The sequence below is a fragment of the Eschrichtius robustus genome, chromosome 14 (genome assembly GCF_028021215.1).
Source record: "Eschrichtius robustus isolate mEscRob2 chromosome 14, mEscRob2.pri, whole genome shotgun sequence".
Lineage (NCBI taxonomy): Eukaryota > Metazoa > Chordata > Mammalia > Artiodactyla > Eschrichtiidae > Eschrichtius > Eschrichtius robustus.
The window spans coordinates 35,726,745-35,742,431 of NC_090837.1; the positions used below are offsets into that span (position 1 = coordinate 35,726,745).

Sequence of the window (15,687 nt, forward strand, 5' to 3'; positions counted from 1 at the left end):
ACTCCGGGCGGGGGGATGCGCCGCGGTTCTCGCTCCGCTGGAGGCCGAGTCCACCTTGTCCACCCCGGCGCGGGGCTGGGGCCGACGACCACGGCCTGGGATTTCGTGGTGTTTCTCGGCCCTGCGGTCTGAGGCAGGCGCAGCGCGGCCGGGGCGCCGCAGCCCGCTCTCCTCCCCTGCCGCTCGCGGCGTGTCCCGCGGCCCTTCCGCATTCCCGGGCCGGCTCGGGGCCGGCCTGGAATTTGACCCGGCTGGGCGGGCGCGAGCCCTCGGGGCTTGGGGGTCTCCGGGCACCGCCCACCCAGGGCTGCCCGAGTTAGCAGATGAAAGTAGACCTCGCCTGGTTACACTTGAACTTCAGATAAATCGAGCAATTTTTTAGGTTCCGTCTCGCGCCACACTGGGGAAGGTAAGAGGGCTGCGGCCGGGCCGTCTCCGCCTGCTTTACAGACTGCACGCCCAGACCGAGTTCTATCATTTATCCCTGCCCCTCCTGTTTTACCCCTCAGATTATCAGGTTTACGCCCTTACCAGGCCACGGCTGGTGACGGTTTCCCCTTTCAACCACAGGAAAGCTTTATTCAAGTTATTTGCTTTCCTTTGGTTCGTTAAAGACAATGCAGATTTACACACACACAAACGCGCACACATTATATAATGCTCTTGGTCAAAACAAAAGAAACCACGAAGCTACATAATTCCGTTTTTGTTCTAGATATTGTTTGTGCCTATAACCTTCAAGTTCCCTCGCCTTGGAATATTACAGATAGATACTACTATTTCCGGATAATGGAAGATAGTCAACTTAATAGCAAACCTTCGTTGAGCACTTGTGATTGCCTGAACGTGTGCGGGATGCAGGGAGATGAACGAATAATCCAGTCTTTTATATTCTAGAAAAGTTTGATGAGAAATCTAGATATCTTTGATCAGGAATCCCTAGATGGTAGGAACCATGTGTTCAACACTCTATAGCAGTAGTTCTTAAACAGTGGCACCAATAAGAAAAACCTGGGGGCTTCGTAAAAGATTCTGGAGCCCAGCCCCAGGTATTCAGATTCAGTAGGTCGAGGGTGGGGCAAGAATCTGCATTCCTAATAAGCCCCAGGTGATTCTGATACCGTGGTCCTCCTCGGAGTTAGCACTGTCCCAAGGTCCTTAACTGAATGCATTTTCTCAAGAGTTTGAAACCAATTGCTGAGAAGTCATATCTGGTTCTAAAATATTTACTCTTTTCCTTAGCTGCAGTGTGCCCTTTGGTCCAATAATTTAAGTAAATATTTTTCCACTCCTGAGAACATTTTGGCTTCTGAGGTCTTTGTCAGAGAGCTCTTCCAAGTATGGTCTATTACTATACCACATAAGCCCTCACCCTGGCCACCTTAATTAAGATCATAGCCGAGACACTCTGTACTTTGACTTTGATCTCCATATTTGTTTCTAGAACTGCTTTTCAACACAATGGTCACTAACCACATGTGACTATTTAAATGTAAATTAAAAACTGTTACATTAGACACATTTTAAGTGCTCAATAGTCACACGTGACCTAGTGTCCTTATCGGACAGCACAGAGAGCATTTCCATCATCACAGAAAATTCTACTGGCTAGCACTGTTATAGGAAAATAATCCTAGGGTATAGTGTTCTCTCTAGATTCAAAAGAAAAACTTACTAATATTTATTAATGAAAAGCTGAATATCTAAATACCAGATAATTGTTTATTGTGGTCATTAAAAAGCATGGTTTAAAAAAAGGTAATATACTTAAAACTCAAAACAAAAATGGTGGGTATGCCAAAACATGACAATTTAAGATACATTAAACTAAAAAACAAGTTGTATATTCACTACAACTACAAGATGTATGTAGATAAATGTGGAAGAGAAGTTATGATGCCTATTATTTGAGCAGGCACATATAAACCTAGGATAAAAAGATACAGGGACTTGGGAAAACTGGCTGTTTCTTCAATACGGGATTAGCTTCAGCAATGCCATACAGGCCAGCAAAGATAACCAGAGTTGCAGGGCAATCAAGAAATAGTACACTTAAGGACCTAAAAAGACACAAACTATTCTGGCATATTGGACCTACTCAGGAAATCTAAAATAACCTGTTTGAGGATCTACTTGGTACCACACATTTTTATGTACATTCTCATTAAATGCTCGTAACAACCCTTTAATTAAATTCTAGTTTGAGACAATTTACTATCAAACCACTATGGGCCTTGCTCCTAACCTCAGCTTTTAATTTCCAACTACGATTAAACTCCTATCACCTACCCTTTCCCGTTTTCAGAGGGAGCAGTATCCATTTTTGCTTTTCTAAGAATAATCTTACAACATGTGATCTAGGTTCTATCTCTTCCTAGCTCCTGCACATCATTCCTTCGGTTTCACTCATTTGCTTACACTCCTTTGGTTTTACTCATTTGCCTTCTTCTTCTGCCTACAGACAGGCTTGAAATCTCTACAGAAACGCTCTTTGGTCCTGCCTTCCCTTCAAGCCTCTCCTCACTGCCCAACAGCCCCTGCTGGTAAACAGAATAACCACTATTTGAATACCGACTGTGCGCCAGACCCATTTAGCTTTAGTGTTTCTATTTTCACAACAAACATGGAGGGCACTGTCCCTGTTAAACAGGTGAGGAAACTGACACTTAGGGCTGGGCGACCTGCCCAAGGACACAAAGCTCATCAAATAACAGGCATTATTCACTCAACCACGTCTGGCTCTAAAACCCATACTGCTCCTAGTCACGAAAATGCTGCTTTATATATTAATAGATTATGTTCCTATTATGAACCAGAGCATTACTTCAATTTTACAAATGAACAGAGGTCGAGCGAGGTTAAATAACTTTCTTAAGGTTATAAAGCCATGATGTAGCACGAATGAGATTAAAATGCAGCTGGCCTGACCCCCAAACCCAGGCATTGTCCCTGTCTCCTGCTACACTATGGATTCTGCACTCAAAACTCTACCTTAACAGCTCCGGCAGAAGTGACCGACTTGCCAAATCCAGTGGCCTCATTTAAACTTTCCTGTGTCCGATTTTTCTGTGGTTTAACACTACTGACTAACTTCCTCACTCTTGAAATTATTCACTTGGTTTCCATAACACTGTTGTGGCTCTATCTACTAAGCTCTTTTACCATCTTCTATCTGATCCTTCTTACAACTTGCCTGCACTTCTCAAAGTCTAGTACATCTCTTGCTGTCGTTTCCCCCTCATACTTTGTAAAGAAAAAATAGTTGCCTTTCCTTTCCAGAATTTGCTTTTACTTGTCTCATATAGTCTGGCCTGCTCCCTTTTCCCCAGTAGCACTCATAAATTCCTGCTCTCATGCAATCATAGAGGCTCCTTGATTAAATAAAATTTGGGCCCTGGAGTCCAAATGACAATGTAATCATAAGCAGGTGGGTAAGGAGGCTGCCCCCATTAGGCTGGTTTCATCACAACTTTTGAAATGGTTTATTTCAAGTCTGGCTTTCATCATGGAGACCAGTTTTTCTATCAAATGCACTGTTGGAGTAGATGCTTTAGCTTTTTACTGTCAATCATCTTTACTTAAGCAAAGCCTACTTACTACATATAGAATGCTATTACTAAATGAGGAGACATTTCATTCAGGGGAGACTATCCACTGTTTCTAATGGCGGCTGGTTCTTTGAGCAGTTATCTGAAATGGAAGTGGAGATACTGCAAGAGAAATTTTAGTAGATGAGGCTACCTTTTTTTCAGTACGGAAACAATGTTATTTGTTCTTGACTGGAAATTTGTTAACAAAGCAGAAGTTTTTTTTTCAGTTGAAATGTAAATTTAGTTCAACAATTTCAGCATCATGGCTATACCCTGGAAAAAGTACTTTGCTTAAACCACTGAAGGAAATTCAGGAACACATTAAAGGCAGAGTTAAGGCAGGTGCTAAGATTCTAATCTTGAAAGGGCCAAGAGCAGTCTTGTTATTAGTCCTTCTACTCCTATTTTAAGCTGGTCTCCTGAGGTTAAAGAATCTAGCTCACCTATCCTGTTGAGTGTAAAGGTCTGCTGCTCTGAAGGCATTCAGTAATTGCATATTCAATGAGGTAATAGTTTTGTCTAAGGACAGTCTTGTTAATAGTAGTATAAAACATAAAGTTATAGTAATTATCAATTATTCATCTTCACAGGTTAATTGTCAACCGTCTTCACCCAACTTTTCCCCACAGTGTTTCAAGATCTTTCTTAAACTTATGTATCCTTGAAAGTCAGATTTTTGAAGCCCAAAGTGAATGAAACTGTCTACCATTTCCTGATTAACTCTGAAAACAGTCCTGCGTTCCTGCAAATAGCATAAGTTATTTTTAGGATTGAAATAATGACCTCACTTTCCCAGGCATGTAGCTTCAGCTGTTCTGACCATGGGCAGGTCAGGAATGTCAAAGATTCACAAATGAACTCATGTGAATCTCTGCATAAACACGGTACTTCAATGAGGACTGTGTGATAAAAAGAAACTATACCAAAAAACCCAAGAACAAACCAACAACCATATTGTGTTTCCAACACTTTGAAATACAATACAAAAAATCCGCCTTTTTGGTAGAAGCATTCCATAGAACCTTTGGGGCTAAAATAGTTTTAAAAATTAGGACAAATTAAAATTACACTCAGTGGCCTGGTCTAATTTTAAATGACATGAAGTTATGTACAAAAGATTAGAACAGACATGGGGTGATGTTGGCAGGTATGTTATACTTTAGGATTTAAAGCTACCAAAGCTATCATATACATGTAAATTTTACAGGAAATTATTTTTAAAATTGGAAGGCAAGGCAAAGTGCAGGAAACTCAATAAAGGCAGTTAAAATTGGATTTCTTTAAAAAGGGGGAAGAATGAATAGTAGAGGAGCAGGATTGTTAGGAAAACTGGCAGGAGTAAAGGGGAGGTCTAACAACCGTATTATTTTCTAGGATTTGCCTCACTACCATTCTTTCTTTATTTTTGGCCGCGCCACGTATCTTGTGGGATCTTAGTTCCCTTACCAGGGGTTGAACCCAGGCCCTTGGCAATGAAAGTGCAGGTGGAGTCCTAACTACTGGACCGCCAGGGAATTCCCACTACCTTTCTTTAGAAGTTGCAACCAAGGGCTTCCTTGGTGACACAGTGGTTAAGAATCCGCCTGCCAATGCAGGAGACACGGGTTCAAGCCCTGGTCGGGGAAGATCCCACATGCTGCGGGGCAACTAAGCCCGTGCGCCACAACTACTGAGCCTGTGCTCTAGAGCCTTTGAGCCACAGCTACTGAAGCCCACATGCCTAGAGCCCATGCTCTGCAACACGAGAAGCCACTTCAATGAGAAGCCCGCGCACAGCAACAAAGACCCAGCGCAGCCAAAAATAAATTAATTAATTAATTAAAAAAAAAAATTGCAACCAAGACCAACAAAAGCCAATTTTGGTAAATAAAGAAGTTTTAAACAAGTAAGTTTCTATCATAAAGTTTAATTATGGTTCAGAAAAAATTGAGTGAATAACTTTCTCTGAAAAAATATATCGACTCTTTGTAGACTGCAGTTATTGGGGGAGGGGAAGGTAGGGGTAAGTTAAACTACCCTATTTTCTATTCTGAAAATGACAAAAAGTCCCATTTCCAGTCTGAATTATAGAGATGCATGTGCCCCAAATGGTTGAGAATAAATACAACAAGAAAGGCAAAAGCTGTAAAGCTAAGGGCATGCAATAGGCTCTAAGAGAAAGTCTCAGAAATACCCAAAGTAGCAACAAGGAAAGTTTGGCTGGAATTTGAAGTTCTTTTCAGTCATCTTTGTCTTTCGCTCCATGTTTAAGGATGCGCGTGAACTCAATGTAATTGAAATTCCCCTTTTTGTCAATAGGTGCTTCTCTATACAGCTCGTCCACTTCCTCATCCGTAAACCGATCTCCCATTGTGGTGAGCAGCTCTCGCAGGTAATCCTCCTGAATGGTGCCTAAAGACAAAAGAAGCAGGGATCAGAAGACACACTACTCTGAGGAGTAACTGCAAGGGGCACCTACGCTTGACTAAGCGTGGGCTGTATGTTAAGAACTAGAAGCATGCAAATGTATGAAGTATGAGGTCTTGACATGCTAAAGCCAGCCTCAGCAGACAGCTGCCTAGAAAATGCCCTGTTGCTTAGTGACATTAACCTGCTCTGCTCTACTGACCTCACCTGACATCCATCTCCTGATCTCTTGATAACAGTGGCTAAGCCTATGCCTAACCACAAGCCATAAAGTATGATTAAGGAATCTAAGCCTCATGGTTCCTTAGAATAGCATGGTCACACTTATTCTACAAGTAAATACACTAAAATCATCATAAACATCGATAAAGTGCTTCAGTGGAAAGAATACTGAAGTCTTGAGGTCCAGTTTTAACAAGCTATGTTACTTCAGGCATTTCACTTTACCTCCCTTCTTTTTCTTTATATGTAAAATGAGATTAAAAAAAATTTTTTTAAACAAATCCAATTTTAGATTCAGTAACAAATATGTTCAGGCCCAGGATGTGCAAAAACACTGAGTAGATATTTGAGCATTAACTATGTTGCAGACACTGGGATAGGCAATGGGGGTATAGTGGTGAGCTGAGAGGAATGCTTTCTACTCTGGACTCGTGAAAGCAGGGTTCTCATAAAGCCTGACTGCACATAAGAATCATCCAGGCAGCTCAAAACAAAACAACCCCAGAGGCCACCCTTGACTTATTATCTGTTACTGATATTTTTAAAAGGCTCCCCAGTAAATCCCATGAGCAATCATGATTGAGACCCACTAATGCAGTAATCCAAAGGTAATAAATGACCATTCAAGCACAGAAATTCTGAAATTCATAAAGTAAAAAAAGAAAAATCTGACAACTTCCTTGTATGTGAAATTAAGCTAAAACATTGATAATATATTTCCTATGAGTTTAAAGTGTAAGGTCAGTTCACAAAAGAAACTCTAGATTTATGGACTGTTTTTGCTAATTCAATCCTAGATTAAAAAAAAAAAGTTCTTCAAATCTTAGCCTTTTAGCTTGTAGAAATAAATCCTCATCTCCAGCCAAGTCGTTCAACTATCATGTAAAATCATCATTGGCTGTGTGCAAGGGACTGTGGTAGGAGCTGGGAGGGGTTACGAAGATGGGAATGTAACGCTGGTGAAGACACAGCCATTATCCTGGGAGCAGGGAGAGACTGATTAGAAATAAGCACACAACTAAAGTAGAAGCTCAGGTAGAGTACGTGCCAGTAGAGACATACATAAAATACTTTGGAGAGGGAAAGGGAGAGCTTTTAAGTTTTCCCAGAGGTCAGGACAAAATAGTATGAAAACACAGGTAAGGCTCTATAAAGAATGTGACCATTGAGATGACTTTGAAGAATAAATAAGACACTTTACTCTTTTATGGTTTTATTCCCTTCCACTAAAAAAGTAATACCCATTGACTGTAAAAAATTCAATCAATACACAAATGTTTTTAGCAGGAAAAAAGTCTCTTCTGCCTGCCCCTTCCCTACGCCTTCCAGAAATAACTGTTCAGAGTCTTGATTTCAAGGGGAAGGAGGAAGGAGGTGGTATAAGGAGGAAAGGCAGAGGCAGAAATGGTGGAGGTAAGTCAGGGCAACAACGCATGGACGAGTCTGGAAGGAGGTTAGGAAGAGTTGAGGGTGGTCTACTTGAACAGGCCAAATGAGGTTCTATCGTGTGGAGCCTTGAAAGCCAGAGTGGGGAGACTATGCTTCCATGCCCAAACTATGCTTGGACTGTTTAGTCCAAGTAATGTGTAACCAGAGGGTGTACCTTCCTTCTTAAAAACTTGCCATGAGTTACCCCCTTATCAGGCATGTATTTAGTTAACCTTTTGGGTGTCTTTGAGAGTTCACTCCATGCAGGCAGTAAGCTACTATCTCATTTCCTCATTTAATCCTCACAACAACCCTATGAGGTAGGTAATATTACTGTCCATCTTACAAATAAGAAAACAGAGGCTTAGAGAAGTTAAGTAACTCGCCTGAAATCACACAGCTATTAATGCAGAATAGGATTATGAAAGCGGGGCACCTGATTCCAGAGGGAAAGGTTAGATACCAGATCTAAACACTCTCAGAGCTGAGAGGTGCCTGATAAACAAACATAGGATTGTACTGGTATCACCGCCTACAGCAATTTAAACTTTTTCCAAGATTGCTCCAGTAAAAGATATTCGTTTGACACACATTTACTGAGTGCCTGACCCTTGTGGAATTATTCTAGTAAAGGAGTAACGTAAGTTTCCTAAAGAAGTTTCAAATATACCTATTAAATTGTAAATTAAATATTTAAGGGCAGAGGCAGTGAAGTGAGTGACTAACAAGGCATAAGCAAAACCTGTCCCCCAAAATCCCCCAAAACAGGTATGGTATAAACCTGAGGGTATTATATGTCATCATATTTCAAGTTATTATATATTTTAGTTGCCATAACCAAAAATTAAATCACTTGGTAATTAAAGGTTACCTCAGACTTACCAGTTGCTTCTTCATCAAAGCAAGCAAAAGCGTTTCTGATGACATCTTCTGGATCGGTGCCATTTAACTTTTCACCAAACATCGTGAGAAACATGGTAAAATTTATGGGACCTGGAGCCTCATTCATCATGGCATCCAGATACTCATCAGTTGGATTTTTCCCTAAACAAAAAAGAGGGTCGTATTTTAAGAGGGTGATAATTACACCACAAAACGCATCAACAATTCATCATGGTAAACATTTTGACAAGATGATCATTTAAACAGTTTGCTATTTGCGTTCAAGATAGCAAAACTATTTGGAAAAAAGTCTTCTCAATGAATAGGATCCGTTTTAAGAGTCTGGAGACTGTGTGCTGTTCCACTGGGATGTCAGGAGGAATAACACTGCTCTCATAATCAAGATCAGTGTTTGCAGTGCATGCACGTACACGGCTGGCCCCCAGCCTAACCCGGAGACTTGGCCAGAAATCTGCAGGTTGTCTGGGGACCACGCTTTGGGAAACAATGCTCCAGACTTTGAATCTCAGTGAACTGTAACATCATTAGATTGGCTTCACAAAGCATCATTAGATTGGCTTAAGAAATAAACATAAAAGGTGTTATAGAAATTCTATTTGATTTATTAATGTTAAAACTGATCATTACCCAGGGAGGCAAGCATATCATGCAAGTCTTCCTTGTCGATGAAACCATCTCTGTTCTGATCGATCATGTTGAAGGCCTCCTTGAACTCCTGAATCTGTGACTGGTCAAACATGGCAAACACATTGGAGGTTGCGCGTTGGGGGCGCTTCTTGGTGGTCTTGGTCTTCGCTCTTTTGCTCGACATGGTGGCGGTTAAATCCTAACAAAGAAGGGAAATACAAGAAATAACAAAAAGTAAACTGAACCAACCTTCCTGATATGTTTGAGCCACTTAGAGATATGTCTAAAGACTATTCCACAGGATAGTATCACTTGGCAAAAATCTCTCTCAACTAATCGATACCATTATGCAGAGAATCAATCTACAAAGAGAAAAACCAGACTCATGCTTTGAGTTCACTCATCCTTAGCAGTTGTGACGAAACTACGACCAACATTAATTCAAAGCTCAGAGAATTATCAACAAGATTTCCTGTCCCCAGTACTACTGGACAGCAGATTAAGGACCAATAACCCAATCTACTAGCTTAATAACAATACAGAAAACAAGAAACAAAAAACGTTGGGTTCTGTACATCAGTGCTATGGAGTACTGAGGGACACTAACTCATCTTCAACAGGTCTATCCTTCTGCAGCCCTAGCTGAAACCAGCCTCCCATTCTAACGTGGACAGAAGGAAGGAGGATTAACTGATGCGACAGGTCTTCATCTCCTAATCTTACTGCCAAATACCATTCTTCCACTCGCAACTAACATTTCTTATCGCACCCTCACTCCTGGAATCAAAGTACTTCAGGAAAGATACCTGTTAAAAGGCTAACTGAAAAAGTATAGAAAACTCCAAAGGCAATTCATCAATAATTAAGTTTTGTAAGTATTTCCACTCTATCCTAACCAATTTGTTGCACAGAGCTAAGCTAAATCACTTGAGGTGACTAAGTCCTCTAAACAAAAATCAGAGCACAATAAAAATTTTTAAAGCAATTTAGTTTTTAAAAAGTTTTAGAAAGCATTTTAAGAGGTATGGAAACTACCTTTGCTCTCTAATCTAAATTTATCCCTGTAAAATTTAAGTTAAAAATAACGTTTAATAATACGTAAGATGAAGAGGTAATTTTCCTTTCAACACAATCTTTAATACTATAAAAATTTGTTTGAAGTTAAAAATCCCAGAGTCATCAGATAATAAAATTTTACCATACCATCTTTCAGAGCTGAGGTGGCAATGGCAGTCTGCAAGACCTCTAACCCACAAGACTAAGACACTGTATTCAGTTATATTCTTTGAAGCAGGTCTAAAATAGGCACTACTGATTTCACTCTCTGACCAGGACAACAATTTTAAAGCTTACGTTCTGAAAACAACATTTAACTATGATGTAGCAAAACACTATGCCCTTACTCTAAAAATAAGTCTGTGGATTGCAAAGAATGAAGTACTACCTAGACGTCAGTACTGCAAAGTGGCTTTAGAACACAACGCTCCACATGAGTTTAAAAACTTCTTACATTCTTTCCTTGATTACACCACATCAGCGAGGCTAAATTCAATTATGGAAATAATTAGAAAAGCTCTGACTCTGCCTCAGATTTTTTTTTTTTAAGCTAAATTTTAGAAGGAAAGCTCAGATTTTAGAAGGAAATTCCACAAAGGAGAGTCACAAATTCCAGTCCATTAAATATAGCACTCCTAGGATACACTGGAATGTGTTGCTGGTAAGATATACCCTACGTGACATAGCAGTTATGATATATACTCTTCCCTAGTTTCCAAGTTTCCTTTAATTACCCTTTCATGAATGCATATTTTCACTCTGTAACACCTCTGGATGCAGTAAATCCCACTATTATCTAAACTATATGGAACTGTAATGTCCCCCTCTATTCTAAATGTAGTTTTAAAAACTACAAGGAGTTATAGCATATATGTATTATTCTTCCATCTCTTAAATGGACTCCAGGACTTGGGTTAGCGGTTGAGACCCAATGAGTGGCATATATTTACCAGTCCACATCTCTTTAATATTTTAGGTATGCCATGTCTTTGCAAAACAAAGCACATCTTTAAAAACAGTCTATTTTGTTTGACTACATTATATTCCCCTAATGATGCACAAATGCCAGTTATTTTAAGAACAAAGAAACTGATGAAAATTATAGGTCAAATGGTTGATACAACTGATTTTTTTAATCTACGACACCTCATAGGGCTTCCCTGGTGGCGCAGTGGTTAAGAATCCGCCTGCCAATGCAGGGGACATGGGTTTGAGCCCTGGTCTGGGAAGATCCCACATGCCATGGAGCAACTAAGCCTGTGCGCCACAACTACTGATCCTGCACTCTAGAGCCCATGAGCCACAACTACTGAAGCCCACGCACCTAGAGCCTGTGCTCCGCAATGAGAAGCCACCACAATGAGAAGCCCGCGCACCACAACGAAGAGTAGCCCCCGCTCGCCACAAGTAGAGAAAGCCCGTGCACAGCAACGAAGACCTAACACTACCAAACATAAATAAATAAATTTATAAAAAACAAAACAAAAAAACTCATAATACTCAATTCGGTGCGGGTCCTCTATACACCTTTTTAAAACTTAGTCTGGATTATAAAGTAACACACACCCACTCTCATTCTTGAATTTTGATGTATTTCCTATTTAGCCTTTTTACAGCTGCTTTTTTTTTTTAATAAATAAATATATTTATTATTTTTGCCTGTGTTGGGTCTTTGTTGCTGCGTGCGGGCTTTCTCTAGTTGCGGCGAGTGGGGGCTACTCTTCATTGGGTTGGGCGGCTTCTCATCGCGGTGGCTTCTCTTTGTTGCGAAGCACAGGCTCTAGGTGCGTGGGCTTCAGTAGTTGTGGCACGAGGGCTCAGTAGTTGTGGCCCGCGGGCTCTGGAGTGCAGGCTCAGTAGTTCTGGTGCACGGGCTTAGCTGCTCCACGGCCATGTGGGATCTTCCCGGACCAGGGCTCGAACCCGTGTCTCCTGCACTGGCAGGCGGATTCTTAACCACTGTGCCACCAGGGAAGTCCCCTATTTAGCCTTTTTAAAATCATGCATTCTTTAAATTTGTAAATGCATTCTAACATAGTTTTTAAACACTATAAAGGTATTTTTGGGGTCAGCACTGACAGTGGTCTCACAGAATTTTTCTTTAGCCCATTCGATACTTAACCATCGACCTTTAATATGATCAGTAGAATTACATTCATGTGCATTAAATGTCATAAGCGCTGATTATTATTTAAGAATTAAGAAATGTAAGGTAGGTGTGCTATCTTCAAGGAGCTTAAAATATAGTTGGGGAGGCAACTTTAAAGAAATGAGATGATTGGTTCAACTTATGAAATGAGTCACATAGTTTTCATTCCAGGAGTATGGCTCTCAAGTTAAAACAATGCGTAACAAAAATGAAAAATAACTCAAAGGTGGTACATGATTATCAAATATTGTGAGTTCAGAAAAGATCTTTGTTTCTAAAAGATTAAGGCGGGGGGAGAAGACTGAAAAATCCTAAAAGCTACAAGATGTCCTTAGAATTAAGAGACTTAAATGTTAGTCTTAATTCTAACAAATTAGGGTAGCTAATTCTACCAAAAACTGGTAGTATACCGTTGGGCAAGTTACTACATGGGCCTTTACTTTTTCAAGGAGGTTGGATTCTGATCTGTTTCCCACCAGAAACCCAGATCCTTTTAGTGATAGGGAGTTCAGCTTTGCAGTCAGTTATTTCAAAATAAGCAAAAGGTGTTTTTTATTTTCCCCTACCAAACTGAAAGTATGGGTGGAATAAACACTGGCGGAGAAGGAGCCAAATGAGGAACAGTGCTATGATCCGAAGGAGATCACTGATGATAGATACTGTCATTGTCCTCCTAGCTACGATTCTAGTATGCTGTCCACTTTTACTCTCCCCAAACGAGTCAACCTGTAACCCTCTTCATGTAACAAGCCTTCAGCAAACACACAACTCTCATAAGCTAGGGCAAAATAAAATTGAAAATATTTTATTCATCAATGTAACTATTCTTTATTTAGGGTGGGAAGATTGCCATGAAGGAACCTGAGATTTCCGAGTTATGTCCTCACTCATCCTAAGTTATAGTCTAGAGTGTATTTTTGAAGCATTTAATTAAAGATCTTTGGCATGAAGGGCTGTGTTTGGAACTTGAAAACCCACAGACTTGCAGAGCCAGCTTCTATTAAATATATAGAAGAGATTCAGTCAAGGAGATTCAGTTTACAGATCTGAAGGAGTATAATCTTGTCTTAATCAGGGAAGGGGAGTGTTGGTGGTAATGAATTTCTAGATTTATCCTTTTAGCTTGATCAAATAGGAAGAGAATCATTCAGTGTTATGACAAAAGGAGGGATACAAACTATGTAAGGAAGATGTTAGACTAGATTAAGTGATGGGGGAAATGGAAAATAAAGATCCTCAAAGAGGCTTTCCTCACACATCAAGGGCAACCAGAAGATTTTTCAGAATTTCTAGATACTTTGGTTTCATTTATAAAATGGGATTAATCCATACCAATATTACATTAGATTACCCTAGTTAGAATCCTAGAGTCCAGCGTTTGTAGTGGTAATAAATGTAAACTAATCCGAAGACTTTTTCTACAGAACTAACACTCAAATTGATAGTATTCTGGAAATATGATTATATTCTTTAAGGAAGAACTCCCATTTTAGAAAACACTTCCTAATGTGAGAGCACGTAGTATCTGCTTTCCAAATCCAGACCAAATCTACCGTCTCATTTAATCAATGCACTTCTTTTTTTAAAGCTAAGTATATGTAATTTTTTGGTGGTAACCACGGCTTTTTAAAAGTACATTTTCAGGCTGGTGCTTCCGTTCCAACTAAAACAAGTTTTCAATTCCTACGCAAACTTCCGGTAGAAGGTAGGATTAGTTCCCTCAGACTGCCACACCCAAAAAGTTATCAGCACTTGACAAAGGCAATTCTTTGTCGTGGTTCACTTGCCAGTAAAGCCTCACTTTTTTAAATAAAAAGCTTTTTCTGGTTAAGTCTTATCAAAAGCCTTCCAGAACATGAAACAAATCGTAGTAATTTTAGGAAACATTCACTTTCTTCACCTTCAGATATAAAACTTTTTGCACTTAAGTTAAAATCTCAACCTAACGCTTATTTCTGTTCCAAAGTTCTGTAAAGAACTGATACACTCTTTGATAAACCAATTCAACTACTTTAAAAGGAAACACTTTGGGAAATTGACTTAACCCCGAGTCTCCACCCAAGAGTAACACGGTATTGTATTTTGGAGTTTTTCTGGAGCCGCAAACTAAACCCCGAACTCCTCTTTGTCCAAATATCACTTAAAAATAAAACGCTAATTACAAAAGTGGACACTGAGCTGAGGAAGTTGCTAATTTGAGGTGGTTATTCCCACTAAACGTAGCCACACAGCTGCAACAACAGCTGCAGCGAGGGGGAGGGGGGCGCACTGGGCTACAGTTTTTACGCAAACTCTCTTGAATCGGACAAGTTTACGTTATAAACTAAACTTAGTCCCAGAGTCAGCTCCGCGGGGCTCGGGTTTCGCAGGCCTGCTGCCGCCCAAGCTCGCGGCGCCAGCAGACTAAGCCACACTTCCCGAGCTCCTAGTTTGGGCAAAGGAACGAAGTCGGCGTCTGAGCCGCTTCCGGCCGCGGCCTACGATGCTGGAGCTGGCACTGGGGCTCGAAACCCAGGGACCGGCTGGCACACCTACCCAGGTGCGCTCCCGGCGCCCGGGGAGCGCCACTGCCCCCCCCACCCCAAGCCGTCCCGAGGGGATGCGCCCCGGCATGGGCCTCACGCGCCCGACCGCGAGCACCACTTACCTTGCTCAGCCGCGAGAACCCGAGCGCTTCAGGGAACCCCTCGCTGCCCTGACTGCCGCTACCGACTCCCTTCCACTCCCAGAGACGCTGCAAACAACACTTCCGGCCTCCGCTTAGCGGACCGGAAGGAAGCGAGTCACCATTCTCTGCTAACAGTGTGAGCCTGGCTTAATGGAAGGGTGACGGGGCGGGGGAGTTGCCGGTGTGCTTAAAGGGCGCAGTTTTGACCAAGTGCACGGGAAGGACGTCTCAAGCGGGCAACTTAGAACGTAGAAGAAGGTGTAATGGTTCTCCCGGTCTGATGACTGAGTTTTCCTTTTTTTTAATACCTCTTCTTACAATGTAAGCTTTTCTTTCCCCCTTTCCTCTTGGCAAATGGTTGGCTCTGTCCTGTGGGTTTGCCCCTCCGCACATTCCAGGGCCAGGCCAGGGGCGGGGCCCGACAGCCCAAGTCCTTGTAGGGAAATCGCGGAGAGGGCTTCGTGGCCCACGTGAGTGGCCTTCGCCCCGCCCCAGAGCGCCCCGCCCTTGCCGCCGAGTAGTCGTGCGCCTGCGCGTGTGGCTCACCTCAGGGTGACTCAGGAGGTTCGGAGGTTGGCCCGCGTATCCCGAGAGGAGGCCTTTGGGCAAAAGATTTGCTGTGTACCGTGTTATTTTAT

At 41.5% G+C, this 15,687-nt stretch overlaps 1 protein-coding gene across 1 annotated transcript; it reads right to left on the reverse strand.

Moving 5' to 3' along the window:
* Positions 1-5,476: 5,476 nt before the first annotated feature.
* Positions 5,477-15,187, reverse strand: LOC137776842 (myosin regulatory light polypeptide 9). The gene is made up of 4 exons (XM_068563538.1): positions 15,029-15,187; positions 9,177-9,375; positions 8,529-8,690; positions 5,477-5,981 (listed from the first exon to the last, which is right to left on the reverse strand). Exons 2-4 carry the CDS (start codon positions 9,358-9,360, stop codon positions 5,809-5,811), a joined length of 519 nt encoding a protein of 172 aa, XP_068419639.1. The 5' UTR covers positions 9,361-9,375; positions 15,029-15,187; the 3' UTR covers positions 5,477-5,808.
* Positions 15,188-15,687: the final 500 nt, after the last annotated feature.